Genomic DNA, 13,502 nt, shown 5'->3' with positions numbered 1-13,502 from the left:
GGATCCTCCGGTAGTACTATGTCCAATTTTCTAAGGAACTGCCAGACTGATTTCCAGAGTGGTTGTACAAGCTTGCAATCCCACCAACAATGGCCTTGCAGCAGCCAGCAGATCTGGCTCTAAGGTCTGCCTAGGAGACATGGGAAGCCAGGTGTTTGCTTGTGTAAGTTTTTTTTTTAAAGATTTATTTATTATATGTAAGCACACTCCAGAAGAGGGTGTCAGATCCCATTTCAGATGGTTGTGAGCTACCATGTGGTTGTTGGGATTTGAACTCAGGACCTTTAGAAGAGCAGTTGGTGCTCTTAACTACTGAGCCATCTCACCGGCCCAAGTTTTTTTTTTTTTTTTTTAAGCTGACTTTTTTTTGTTGGTTATTTTATTTATTTACATTTCATGTTATTCCCCTTCCTGGTTTCCCTTCCACAAACTCCCTACCCCCTGCTTCTATGAGGGTGCTTCCCCACATACCCACCTACTCCTACCTCCCCGCTCTGAGACTGGAATTCCCCTACATTGGGGCATCCAGCCTTCACAGGAACAAAGGCCTCTCCTCCCACTGATACCACATAAGGTCATCCTCTGCTACGTATGCAGCTGGAGCCATAGGTCCCTTCATGTGTACTCTTTGGTTGGTGGTTTAGTCTCTGGGAGCTCGATGTGTGTGTGTGTGTGTGTGTGTGTGTGTGTGTGTGTGTGTGTGTGGCTGGTTGTTCTTATAGGGCTGCAAGCTCCTTCAGCTCTTTCATTCCCTTTACTCCTCCACTGGGGTTCCCACGCTCAGTTTGATGGTTGGCTTCGAACATCCACACCTGTATTTGTCAGGCTCTGACAGAGCCTCTCAGGGGATAGCTAAATCAGGTTCCTGCCAGCAAGCACTTCTTGGCATCAGAAATAGTGTCTGGGTTTGGTGTCTGCATGTGGGATGGATCCCCAGGTGGGGCAGTCTCTGGATGGCCTTTCCTTCAGTCTCTGTGGGAGGAGACAGGGGAGATGTACAGAAGATCAGGAAATTGAACAGTTGTGTAACTGTGGGGTATGGGGAACTGGGGGTAGCCACCAGAAAGTCTCAGATGCCAGGAAAGCAAGAGGCTCCCAGGACCCAACGGGGATGATGACATTAGCTGAAATACCCAACAAAGGGGAGAGAGAACCTGTAGAGACTATATTCAGAGGTTAGACAGTCCCCCAGTTGAGGTATGGGGCCACCCACCCGTCTCAAAAACATTAACCCAAAGAGCGGAGCTTATATAAGTTTATACCGCGCGTGCGCGTGCGTGAGTGCGTGCGTGCATGCGTGTGTGTGTGTGTGTGTGTGTGTGTGTGTGTGTGTGTGTCTGTCTGTCTGTCTGTCTGTCCTCCTGAAGGCAGTGAGTCTCTGATCCCATACTTTGGCCCCATGTCTTCATAAAGAAAGGTTCTGAGAGAAACTGGGAGGAGGGGATCAGAATATTTTGTTTTCAATTAAAAAAAAAACCAAACAAACCTGTCAAGTGAGAATTCTTTTGATCTCATTCACTCAGATTCTAAAACTTAACCCATTGGCACGTACCCTGTTTTAATTTAAATGGGAGGAGAATGTCCCCACTTCTTCATGCCTTTCCGTCAAGTTCTTCTAAGCAGTCCCTTTATCCCAGATCCTCTCTCATTTTCTTCCTGGATGTCACCGAGATGGTCAGACATGCCATGGGAGTTGCCTATGTGTACTGCTCCCAAGTCTTTCCTTCTATTATATACACAAGGCAGCCTCTGTTCTTACTACCCTACTGAAAAACCCCATCTCCTTTCTGCTCAGAGAAGCTCACTCAGTGCTTCCCCCCACACTCTTCTGTAGGGTCTGTAGTACCTGCTACTGATGACTCCTCTTTTCACTGAAAGCTCTCCTTGGCAGCCTTTTCTCCCTCTGCCTTCCCATGTTAGATGATGCTTCTCAGCTCATAGCTGATGCTGCCGTCTGCTGTGGATATAGCTACTGGGGATTATGTGAGTCACTAGCTGGACACATTTCCTTGTTCCTAACATCAGGCTTCCGATTCGGCTAATTGACTCTTGGCCAGTTTCTTATAGTCCTTACTCCTTTATCTAAAAAGAAAAAAAAAAGATTTATTTTTGTTTTCTGTGTATGGGTGTTTTGCCTGAATGCATGTATGTGCACCATATGTCTGCCTGGCGTCTTGTGCCCCGGTGTCTACAGAGGCCAGAAGAAGCCATTGGATTCCCTGGAACTTGAATTGCAGACAGTTGTAAGCTGCCATGTGGGTGCTGGCAACCAAACCTGGGTTCTCTGCAAGAGCAGCAAATGTTCTTAACTTCTGACCATCTCTGTAGCATGCCATGGTTGTTTTTCTGAGTGGCCTCAGGGAAAGTCCTCCCTCAGACCTACCCTTTGATAACCCTTCTTATTTGTCTCCACAGCACTGTATTTCTTTATTATATCTAAGTACACTGTAGCTGTCTTCAGACACATCAGAAGAGGGCATCAGATCTCATTACTCTCATGGTTGTGAGCCACCATGTGGTTGCTGGGATTTGAACTCAGGACCTTTGGAAGAGTAGTCAGTGCTCTTAACCGCTGAGCCACCTCTCCAGCCCTCGCTTAGGTTTCTTATGTGTCCCACCAGCCTGCAACCTCAGTGCCAGTGAGGCTGGGGACAGCACCCTTTTCTGTCTCCTCTTCCTAGAGTCTGACAGTGTCTGACAGCGAATATCTAACGCATGTCTCCTTGAATGAATGCCATCCAAACATTCCTCTCTCATTTTCTAGTTTCAAATGTTCGTTCAAGTGGAAAACTTGATTTCCCCCAAACGAGTCTCCTGGAGCATGTAGTAGAAAAGAGGAATGTTCTTTCCGTGGGTGCTGCTGTGAGGTTTGCAAAGCTGGCTTTTACTTACGAAGAATGGGGATTATTTGAATCCCTAGCTGGACAACTTATTCACTTTCTCCAGGTAACACATGCAAAGCTCTTCATTAGTGTCCCCGTTTTGTTATAACGGCGCTAACTTGCTATTTAACCTGTGGGATCTGCTTTCCGCAGAAGCAGGACAGCCCCCAGTCAAAGAAAGCAGAGAAAGATTTAATTCTTCTGCTTGCAGTCGAACCATTGATCAATGTGAAGAGAAACAGAGGTTTGATCTTTCCTTTGGAAACCGATAAGGAGACACAGTCCATTCAAAATTATCTAAAACACATAGCTTGTCATGGTGAGTAGCTGGAGTCTTAAAAAAATAGTCTTATGTGAGAAAACATAGTCTTTTCTGGTGAGGTGACACAAGACATGCCCAATGCAGAAGGACTAGTGAGTGTGTCTTATGACTAATGACTGGCTAGGCTGACCAACTGACAGGGGCAGTAGTGGGAGTGGTGGAGTCTAGAACATGGCAGGTCAGAAATAGCTGGGTGTCAGGTGTCACAAGGTCTCTAGACCTTGTGAGAACATGCATGCGTTTCTGGAAATGCTTTCGACATAAGAGAGAGGTCCCACGTAAGCATTACAGTTAAGTGTCAGGTCAGCAGGGCAAAGGGCAAAAGGCAAAGGGGGATGGGACAAAGGCTGAATGAACTAAGAGCAAGTTTGGCTCTGCCCCTTCTCACTAGCAGGCGGCATTTTCCGTTCTAGGACTTCAAGGGTTTCAGCATCACTGTATTCACACTCGAACATCTAATCTGCTTTTATCATTGAGAAGTATTTCATTCTGGGTTTCTATATTTTCCCCGGTCCTTTAGGCAGCACCTGGCCTCCTGATTGCAGCAAATCATTTGTACCCTTAGTGACAGACTTTCTTCTTCCATTGGGACCCAAATAAACAAACACCTCTATTCATTTTTCCACTCATCACATTTCTGATCATTCGAATATTGTCAGCGCCTTTCATTTCTCCTTGGACACAGCTGATGTATGCATTGTGAACTGATCATAAAAACACCAGTCCATTTTAACTGACTTACTGGGATACATTTTGACACGAACACATTTTTAAATAGTGTACAGACAGGATAAATATGGCCACAGTAAACAGAGCCAACATCATTTGTGGTATTTTTGTGAGGTTTCTGTCCTCTGTCCCTGGTGCTTCTCAGTTGATAGCCCCACCCTCATTTTCTTTGCTTTTCATGTGCAGAGTCTTGTGTGAGGACCACATTCACAGAAGACACTTTTAGCTTGGCAGCAATTCTTCACTTCTGTGTCTGTATCCCTACCCAGGTAAAGTAGCTCTTTAAGATAAGTTGTAACAATGTCCAAGGAAATAGCCTGGCCTCCCTCAAGGCCAGGTTCAAAACACTGCAGGACCAGGATCTGCTCCTAGGGTTATTAATCATTCACTCATTATAATGCATCGCTGTGTTGACTGACAACTTGAAATGTTCAGTTTCCTCTTATGGGCATCACTGTGGGGGCCACTCGTTCCTCCGGGAGGCAGTCCCAGGCTAGCTGTCTTCCGTCTAAGAATGAGGGAACCCAGGCAGTGGTTCTGAAGAAAAGTGGATATGTCTAGTGAAATATAGCCGTGGCGCTCTTCAGCCCCTGGAGACAGTGCTTGCTTACTGTCACTTGTCACACAATGACCAGAATTTAGGAGTGGCCCATGTGTAGTGGCCCAGGTCTGCCCCCACCTTCCATCTGTGGATTTGGAAAGAGGCACTTCCTGTGTATCTCCGGCTCCTGGGAACTCAGGGGCTTGCTGCTTCCTTCTCCCAGGCATTCATTGGCATGCCTGGAGTGAGACATGGGATAGCTCTCTCTCCCCCCACCTCTCCCTCTTATTTCTCTCCCTCTCCAACTCTCTCCTCTCTCTCTCCTCTTTCTTTTTTCTCATTTCTCCCTTTCTCTTTCTCTCTCCTCTATCTCTCCTTCCTTTCTTTCCCTCCTCCTCTTTCTTCCTCTCCTCCCCTTTCCTTCTTTCCTCCCCGATTTTCTCTCTTCCCTCTCTCTTCCTCTTCTCTCCCTGCCCACAGAGGGTATGAGGCTCCCCAGAGCTTCCCTGGAAGCCAGCTTTGAGTGTTGGTCTCCTAATCCGTTTTTATTGCTTTCGTATATGATACTGGAATTCTCATGGAATTTCATGTGAAATTTGGGTTTATGAATATGGAAAGTGGAAAGTGTAATTATAAGGGTTTTGCATTACTATTTTCCTGGGTAGATGGAACACAGGAGGGGTTCAAAATGCTCTGCTCTTAAAGTATCTCTGTCTCTTCTGAATTTATTAGAATATTTTGGAATCTGTGATAGGTTTTTTTTTTTTCTCTCTCTCAGTGTCTAGGGTAGAACATATGGCTGCATAGAGCAAAGCAAGTATCCTATTGCAGAGCTACCTCTGCAGCCGCTTTGGACTTTTTAAGACAGGATATCATTGGCTGGCTTTGGGGATGAGGACCACTGTCTCAACCTCCTGAGCAGCAAATAGCCGGGATTACAGGCCTGCACCAGTGGGCTCTGATATGTATTTAACTTTGAAAGACAGGTAGAAAACTTGTGAGCAAGCTTCACCAAAAAAAAAAAAAAAAAAAAAAAAAAAAAAAAAAAAAAGAAAGAAAGAAAGAAAGGAAGGAAAGAAAAGAAAAAAAACCCAAGGTTTAAAAGGGTAAAAACCTTTTGCTTACATATTTAAAACGAATACACTGTATGTCTTAGTTCAGCTCAGCTTGACCCAAGTCCATACACATTTACCAGTGTTTGGTATCTGTTCCAGGGGACAGGAGGTGGGCGGTGCTTCAGGAAGCTGCAACACAAACCAAATGAAGTCTCAGAGCTTCCTGAGAGCTCCACACTTGCTTCATTTGAATCATAAACTTCATTTACCTCGCAGTTCAGCTATAACAAGTCTTTTATCTGAAAAGAGCCAGCTAACTAGAGAAGAGGTTGGCCCAGAATGGGCTGTGTGTTGATGCTCATTTTCTCTCCACCCTCCTCTGCATGCTGTCCCTGCTCCCCCCCATCCCTGCCCCCTGCATTCTCTCCCCACTTTCTCTGCACTGTCTTCCTGCGCCTGTCACTACCCTTTATTTATCTGGTTTTTTACTATTTTAATACAAGATATTTAGAAAGCGAAAAGCATACTTTGGCCAGTTGGAGAGAAGTTCTTGGTTTACAGACTTGGTTGAAAAAAATTACTTGAGAGAGCCAAACTAGTGTCCCAGAGTGCTAGGTGAGACTCAGGGAGCCCGGGACAAGCCCTGGACTATAGAGCTTAGGACTTCCAGGCCACTGGTCCGTGGGGGAAACCACGTGGGTTCTCTAAGCGTATGTCTTGCTCAGCTGTTAGTGGCCATGGCAAGGGAAGACACTCCCCTCAGCGCACTCATTAGGTGTGGGGCAAATGATCTCGGACATGAGAAGCACTTAGAGGAGCGTTGCCAGGGACATGTGCTGAATGCTATGGTCAGGTCGCACTTCTGTGCTTGTAATTCACACACTGCTCCTTTGTGCTTTTAGGGTGTTCTTCCGGATAAAGATATCGTCGTGGACATAATAGAGCTTTTATGGCAGAGATGCAAGCTAGGAATTCAACGGCTCAACATATCCAAAAACGACTTCGCAAAATATTCTCACAAGATCAGCACTAACAAAGTACTCCTTTTTATTTTTCGTTCACATGAGTTTTTTTTTTTAATTTTAATTTTAATTTTTTTTTAAATTCAAGTTGAGTACCCATTTCCAATCTAGGGCTTCCATGTTACCCACCCCATAATTCCTGCCCTTTGCGGATGTGTGTGGTAAGAAGTTATTTTTTGTCGAGCTTAGTAAGCCTTTCTCAGAATGTGTGCTGCTGTGCCCTAGCTGGGTTACTTGCTAGGCTTTGGGGACGTAGGCATGAAAGTCGCTTTCCAGGCACCTAAAACAGAGCCGGAAAAACCTGCCTACTTGACTTTGTACTTCAAGAATATTTCAAGTATTTGATGATCCAGAAAAATAACACCATAAAATTTCCATTGTAGCTTCAGGCATGCCCACCATAAGCAGGTGAATATTTGTGGGGTTTTGTAAGCATTTATTGTTAACTATTTTGTGAAGGTCACTTTATGTTGTTTATATTAGTAAAGAAGCCGGTGGAATGGTTTGCTGTGATCGGGGAGGATCAATGGAAGACTAACACTAGAAAACGTTGCCTCTTTATGTGATACACTTTTAATTTATTATGATTTCCATTTCCTCCTTGTAGTGGGTTTATCTCCTGTGGCAGATAAGCGAGGTGATACATTGCTATAAACTGGACGACCTGGACATTGTGATGGTGGCGGAGATCACGTTACGATTAAGTGAAATACTAGAGTCTTTGGGAAACCCGAAAAGAAAATTCAAAAAATCTGCAGGTAAGTGATGGATGAAATGCAGGAGGAGCCTGCGAGCAGAGACAGATGCAACGGTGCAAGCGAGAGTTAGAACACGGGACGGCTGCAGTTAGTGGGCGGGCATCAGTGAGAGAGATCAGGTAGGTTGAAGGAAAGGTTAGATGCTCTACAGTTTGAGGGTGGACAAGGCTCCGCCTTTCCCTCATCTGTGCATGCCCCTCCCCATTTCTAATTACCATACGCCCTTCTGTGCCCACCCTCATTCCTCTCTGCTCCTTTCTCCCTTCTCCTTCCTGGTTTTCCTCATTCGTTCTCAGTAAACACTCAGTGAGTGAAGAAAAAGTCCTTGGGTTCTTCCCACCCTGCCTGATATAGAGACATGAGACGAAGGGATAGGCTGCCATACTTACTCTCGAATTCCTGGTTTGCTATCTGTACTGTTCCTCAAGGCTGTAAAATGGCTGCCCGTTTCTCTCTTCAGAATCGTATCCAGCCGGAGAAGTAGGCTGTGTGCCTGTTTTTGCAGCTTTTGTTTTTTAGTGAGATGATGTCTCTTATTACCCCAGGTCAGCCTTGAACTCACTGTGTAGCAAAGGCTGGACTTGAACTGTTGATCCTCTCGCCTCTGGCCTTCCAAGGGTTGGGATTGCAGACCTGTACCACCATGCCTGGCTCACATTCCTGTCTTCCTACGTCCTGTGACTTCCTTTCCCAAGCTCCTTGCATGATCGTTACTATTTTATTATTGTCTTAGCTTGTGAGTCAAAAAATAGTTTCTACCTTTTCTGCAGCTGAGAGGCTAGGGTCCTTGTTTCTAGAGCACTTGTTACCAGAAGCAAAAACCCCAAATGACGGAACCTTTAAAAGCCTATTTGTTATTCAATTGTATTGTGTCATGCACTGGGTACTTTTGGAAGATGGTCTTACACTCTTGGCTCATCCCAGGCTTAACAGGACATAACATTTTACCTTTTATTATGATGGTGCCATCGATATTGGAAATTATTTATGAACTAAGTGGTTCAGTAGGAATTATCAAGTATTTTAAAGTAGGACATGTAGCGTTGCCTTACAGAGCTTGTTTGCATTCCTCCAGTTCAGACTGGGATCCTTAGGCATCCGACTTAGTCCACAGGCTCCGCCATTCTTTCAAATGGGCTTTGAAACACAGGGGCTGGAGAGATGGCTCAGCGGTTTAAGAGCACTGGCTGCTCTTCCAGAGGTCCTGAGTTCAATTCCCAGCAACCACATGGTGACTCACAGCCATCTGTAATAAGATCTGCTGCCCTCTTCTGGTGTGTCTGAAGACAGCTACAGTGCATTCACATACATAAAATAAATACATAAATATAGATAATTCTCTAAAAAATATTGTCTTTTAAAAAAGAACACAGAGGGATGAGCAATTACCAATCTGATACCATCTTGTTGAGAATCAAAATTCTTATATATATTTTAAAAAGATTATTTTATATAAATAAAATTTTAAGTACACAAAAGAAACATTTTGATATTTTGTCAAATTCTGGTGATAAGTAATATCTAAGATCAATAAATAATTAAAAAAGATAATTTAGTGCACTATCTTAATGGTCTGGATTCACTCCTGAATTTCCGTTTTGTCTTCCCCCTTGTCCTTCTGTATTTCCCTTTGTGTTTTTCCTTCTTCTGTCTTTCTCTCTCTTCTTCCTCATCTTTTTCTTTTTCCTCACTTCCTCTGTTTTTCAGATTTATCTACAAAGAAAGGGCCCGACGAGTTGCCTGGGACTTCAAAAGGGGTCCCAGAAATCCTTCCAATATTAAAGGTACTGCAATCTATTCTAGAAAGCATGGTTAAAAATGTGAATTCTTATTTTCAATATCAAATTTGTAAATGTAATAGTGGTTCATTGTAGAGCTTTCTCTTGAGTGTCGCTTTAAGAATTTCTGTTCCTGGGTGTGTTGGTCACTACAGAGCTGTCTCCCCTCTTTGCTTGTTCTCCAGAGCAGGCAATACCAACTCTAAATGAAAGTGTGACATAGATACTTGGCAGCCTTGATGTGATGTGTGTGTCTGTGTGGGTGTGCACACATGAATACAATGCCTGCAGAAACCAGAAGACCATGTGATATCTCCCAGAGCTAGAGCTTTGCAGTTCTGAATCACTGGAGGAGGGAGGTGCTGGGAATTGAGCTCAGTGGGCATGCTTAACCATTGAGCTCTCTCTCCAATCTCTCTGCTGGTTTCAATGGGTCCCGAGTCGCTGATTTAAAGAGTGGGGGTGCTCCCCTCAGTATGTGCCTCTGGCAGGGTGAAGGAGTTCTTACCTGACTGCAAGGCATCAAGGCCGATGGCTCTCAGGGAGAGTGCTCAGTAGGCTTTATTCTGAAAGTGAGCAGCTACATGGCTTGTGTGATTTGCTTTTCTTACAGTATATGAATGACTTCTGTATGTGAACATTACTGTCCTGATCTAAATAGAGCAGCCTCACACACGCAGCGGACGTTCATCTGTTTATTGGTAGCCTCCAGAGCATCGAGGATAGGGCGTCCTCTGTGATTCTGGCCCCGTGCTTCACGAGCAGACGACGTGGCAAACAGCCACGGATGCCTTCAGATTAAGCACGATAGGTTCCTTTGCTGTGGGACCTCCTAGGGGGACACTTAGCCTATAAGTCGTGTGATGGTTTTTTTCCTAACGAGGTGTAGAATACCACAATACTTATTATTTGAGAGCTACACTCCTTATTCAACTGTGGAGCATTTTCTCTGGGTTCCCATGTTTCATGGACGACTTTAAAATGCTTTCCTAGAGAGGAAGCCAATGACTATTTGTTTTGATTTAATTGATAAACTGTAGACTAAGTTGTGAAAAATTGCATTGACATTGGGAGGGGTTAACAATATACAAAACAAAAAACATGCAGCTTTACCAAATCGATATCCCTGGGCCTCTTTTCATTTTCTCATATGTTTAATATGCAGCATTCTGCTCTTTTTTTGTGATATTATTTTTGGCAGCACTTACCCTCTCAGTTGCTATTAACTCTCCTCACTGCCATCTCTTTTGGATCTCTGAAGAATCTTATAATGAAACTTACAAGACCGAGTATTTCTGGGTAGTTTCCCTCTGCATCCCTGGTGGCTTAGCTCTGGGACCCTCACAGGTAATAACATCAATGGGTGTGTCTCCTCTTGTGTAAGGTTGCACTGTGTTTAATAGAACCCGGGCATACCCTGCTGCCTGCTGTACACCTTACAGTCTCCAGATTACTTTTTAATACTGAACACATTGTATTATGTCTATAGCATACTATTGTTTAGGAAACAATGACCAGAAAATGTTGGTGCTTGCTCAGTACTTTCTGAAATTTTGTGTGTGTGTGTGTGTGTGTGTGTGCACATGTGCATGTATGCTTATATATGTGCTCCTGTGTGTGTTGAGGCTAGAGATCAATCTTCGATGCTGTTCTGTAGGTGAAACCCACTTTAAAAAATGTTTATTAGTGTGTGTGTGTGTGTGTGTGTGTGTACACGAAATCTGCACCACGGAGCATATGTAGAGGCTTGATGATGTCTTACAGGGGTTGGTTCTCTTGCTCTACACTATGGTTTCTGGGGATTGAACTCAGGGTGTCAGGCTTGGCTGCAAGTATCTTTACCCACTGAGCCATCTCACTGGCCCTATGGGTACTTGTTTAAAAGAAAAATGTTCTCTTTCTGCCAAACTAGGTATCATAGGCATATTCTATTTATTGGTACCAAATAAATGGTTGTTGTGAGTTTCCCTTCTCTAGCAAACATTCATTTTCTAATTATAAGGCCCAGGGGTGTGCACTGAGTTCTTCCTATTTAGCAGTGTCCCACGGATAGATCGAGATTTGAGAGATCTGACACTGGGGACAGAAGCTGGTCTGCCTAAGAGGCAGAGGCAGCATAATTGCCCAACAGAGGTTTGTCTAGGGCTGCCTTTCAGTGTTCACACAATATGCGGTTTCTCATTTCTCACCCCAAGCACAGCCAACCATCATTCCAACTCTTAAGGACACTAGAGTGTGAGAATCGCAGGCTTAGTGGGCTCGCTCTTATTCTCCGTAGTGCGACGGGGGAAGGCACAGGAACCCTAGTGCAAGTTATAAAGGGCTAGGTCTTCTGGCTTGAAATTTTCCATCAACTAAAGTTAATAAATCAAATGGGTTTGTTAGGTGACAGGTCTCTGACAACAAAGAATCTAAAGGCAATTGATGAGCTATTGCTGCTGTTATCGGAGTTAACAAAATGTGTCCTTTGCTTTGTGTGCTTTATTACCATGTCCTGAGAAACTGCCCAAGTATGAAGTCTGTGATGATGAAGGTGTAAATGACAGGCAGTCACACTGTAGTGCACAGTCTGCTGCATATGCGTGGGGAGGCCTAGGTCCAGCCTGTGTATGCTCTTTGGTTCAGACTCTGAGGTCCAGGTTGGTTGACTCTGTTGGTCTTCCTATGAGGTTCCTATCCCCTTTGAGCTTGCAATCCATCCTCATATTCTTCCATAAGAGTCCCCAAGCTCCATCTACTGTGTGGCTGTGTCTGTCTGTATTGGTCTGAGTCAGCTGCTTGGTGGAGCCTCTCAGAGGACAACATGGTCCTGTCTGCGAGCCAGTCCCCAAAGGACTTGCAGCTTTCTTAGCTGCCCCAGCTTCCCCAGGGTTTCCAAGAGCCACTGATATCTATGATTCTGTGCTTTCAGCCCCTCTCTGCTTGGGGTACGCAGAGAGCCCCTGTGATGACCATACCGAGCCACTAAGGCACAAACATCAACCTGAGCCCATGTTTGGAGGGAAGAAAATAGAGGTAGCCAGAAGAATTTTATGATGGAGAAATTAGAAAGCATTTCAAAATTTAAAAGGGTTGTTACATATTGGTCAAGGCCCATGTATGGTGAGAGCGGCAATTGAACAAACACCAATTTAGGTAACACAAATGAAAGGGAAAAAAAGGCTCTAGGAAGTGGCTTCTTGTTGGGGCAGTGAGGCAGAGATGGGAGCCCAGGGGCTTTTGCTTTACCCACTCACATGTGTAAAAGATTCTGAGACGAGCCTTTGAATAGGGGCTGAGCACTCTATATTAGTCCCCCCATGAGGATAATGATATTTAAAAGATATGTAGATTTTGAAAACCATTCCATGTCAGTTTTTGTGGAATCCAAGTCTAAATTTCCAGCCCTGAGGGTCTGAGATAAAATAATAATTAAAAAAGAGCAGCAAGTTTTCAAATTAAGTGTGTGAGAGAGACTAGCCAAAGTTATGTGAGCTTTATACTTAATTTTTCACCGTAGGTTTGGTACAACTAGAATTTTAAGACAATAAATAAAACTGAAATATATGTTGGTGAAAGTTTGCTTTTGGAAAATGGCAAGCTATATTATTTTCATCTTCATTGACGGCCGTCAATCTTTAGTTGAAGCTAAGCATAGTTAGTAAGATACAGAGCGCAGCTAACGTTGGGCAGGTGAGAAGTGTTTCAGTTTGTCTGTTCTGTTTGTAAAATCATTTTAGCGAGCACCCGTGGAACAGCTGTTTTATGCGTATGAACTCCTTGATAAAGCAATCATTGGCATGAGCTGGAAATGCATGTTAACTACTTTGTCAGATGGATCATCCGTGATTGACCATTGCTATGTCAAGGTAAGAGTAGACTAATGTCCTATCAGACTGTTGTTTTCCTTAGGTAGGAAAAGAGGTGGCTTTTCAGGGAGTCTAGAAAAAAATTGTGGTCTGTGGAAACTTTCTTCTCATAGGCCAGAAATAGCTTTTCCTGGAAATCGAGGAGAATGGGAGTCTTTGAGTGTAGAGGGCACATAACATGTGAGGCAGCTGCTCATGGCTGGAATTGAATGGGTATGCATAAGACAGAATTTGAAAGATAACAAGGCATAGCTATGTTTTTAGGCTGTTTTGATAGCCATTTCCATTTTTAATTTCTTCTTCAACTTTATTGGACCAAAGGACTCTCAAGATGTAGATGGAGACATTTACAAACCGATTGCATCAAACAGCTACACTATGGACCTGCATCTTGAATTGATTCAAGCTCAGCACCGCATAGCCGTTGTGCTCCTTGACCAACTGGAAGGTAGTGGCCACCCACAACTAAGCCAAAATCCTAGGGTAGAGTTGATTAAATTTTGTAATTGTGTATTTGTAGCCCACGTTCCAAATGAATTTTATTATTTTATTTTGTTCTCCTCAGAT

At 44.0% G+C, this 13,502-nt stretch overlaps 1 protein-coding gene across 1 annotated transcript in view; it reads left to right on the top strand.

The window, feature by feature from the left end:
* Cfap54 (cilia and flagella associated protein 54) overlaps positions 1-13,502 on the top strand; it is a 284,397-nt gene that overhangs the window by 36,355 nt on the left and 234,540 nt on the right. Inside the window, exons 10-17 of the mRNA XM_021174289.2 lie at positions 2,765-2,946; positions 3,036-3,201; positions 4,120-4,202; positions 6,432-6,566; positions 7,159-7,309; positions 9,017-9,093; positions 12,807-12,935; positions 13,257-13,383. Of these exons, the coding sequence (XP_021029948.1) occupies positions 2,765-2,946; positions 3,036-3,201; positions 4,120-4,202; positions 6,432-6,566; positions 7,159-7,309; positions 9,017-9,093; positions 12,807-12,935; positions 13,257-13,383 (1,050 nt within the window). The remainder of the gene's footprint in view (positions 1-2,764; positions 2,947-3,035; positions 3,202-4,119; positions 4,203-6,431; positions 6,567-7,158; positions 7,310-9,016; positions 9,094-12,806; positions 12,936-13,256; positions 13,384-13,502) is intronic.

This window comes from Mus caroli, chromosome 10, assembly GCF_900094665.2.
Source record: "Mus caroli chromosome 10, CAROLI_EIJ_v1.1, whole genome shotgun sequence".
In the NCBI taxonomy this organism is placed as follows: Eukaryota; Metazoa; Chordata; class Mammalia; order Rodentia; family Muridae; genus Mus; species Mus caroli.
Note: the sequence above shows the minus strand (reverse complement) of the source record. Positions and strands in the feature narration are given on the sequence as shown.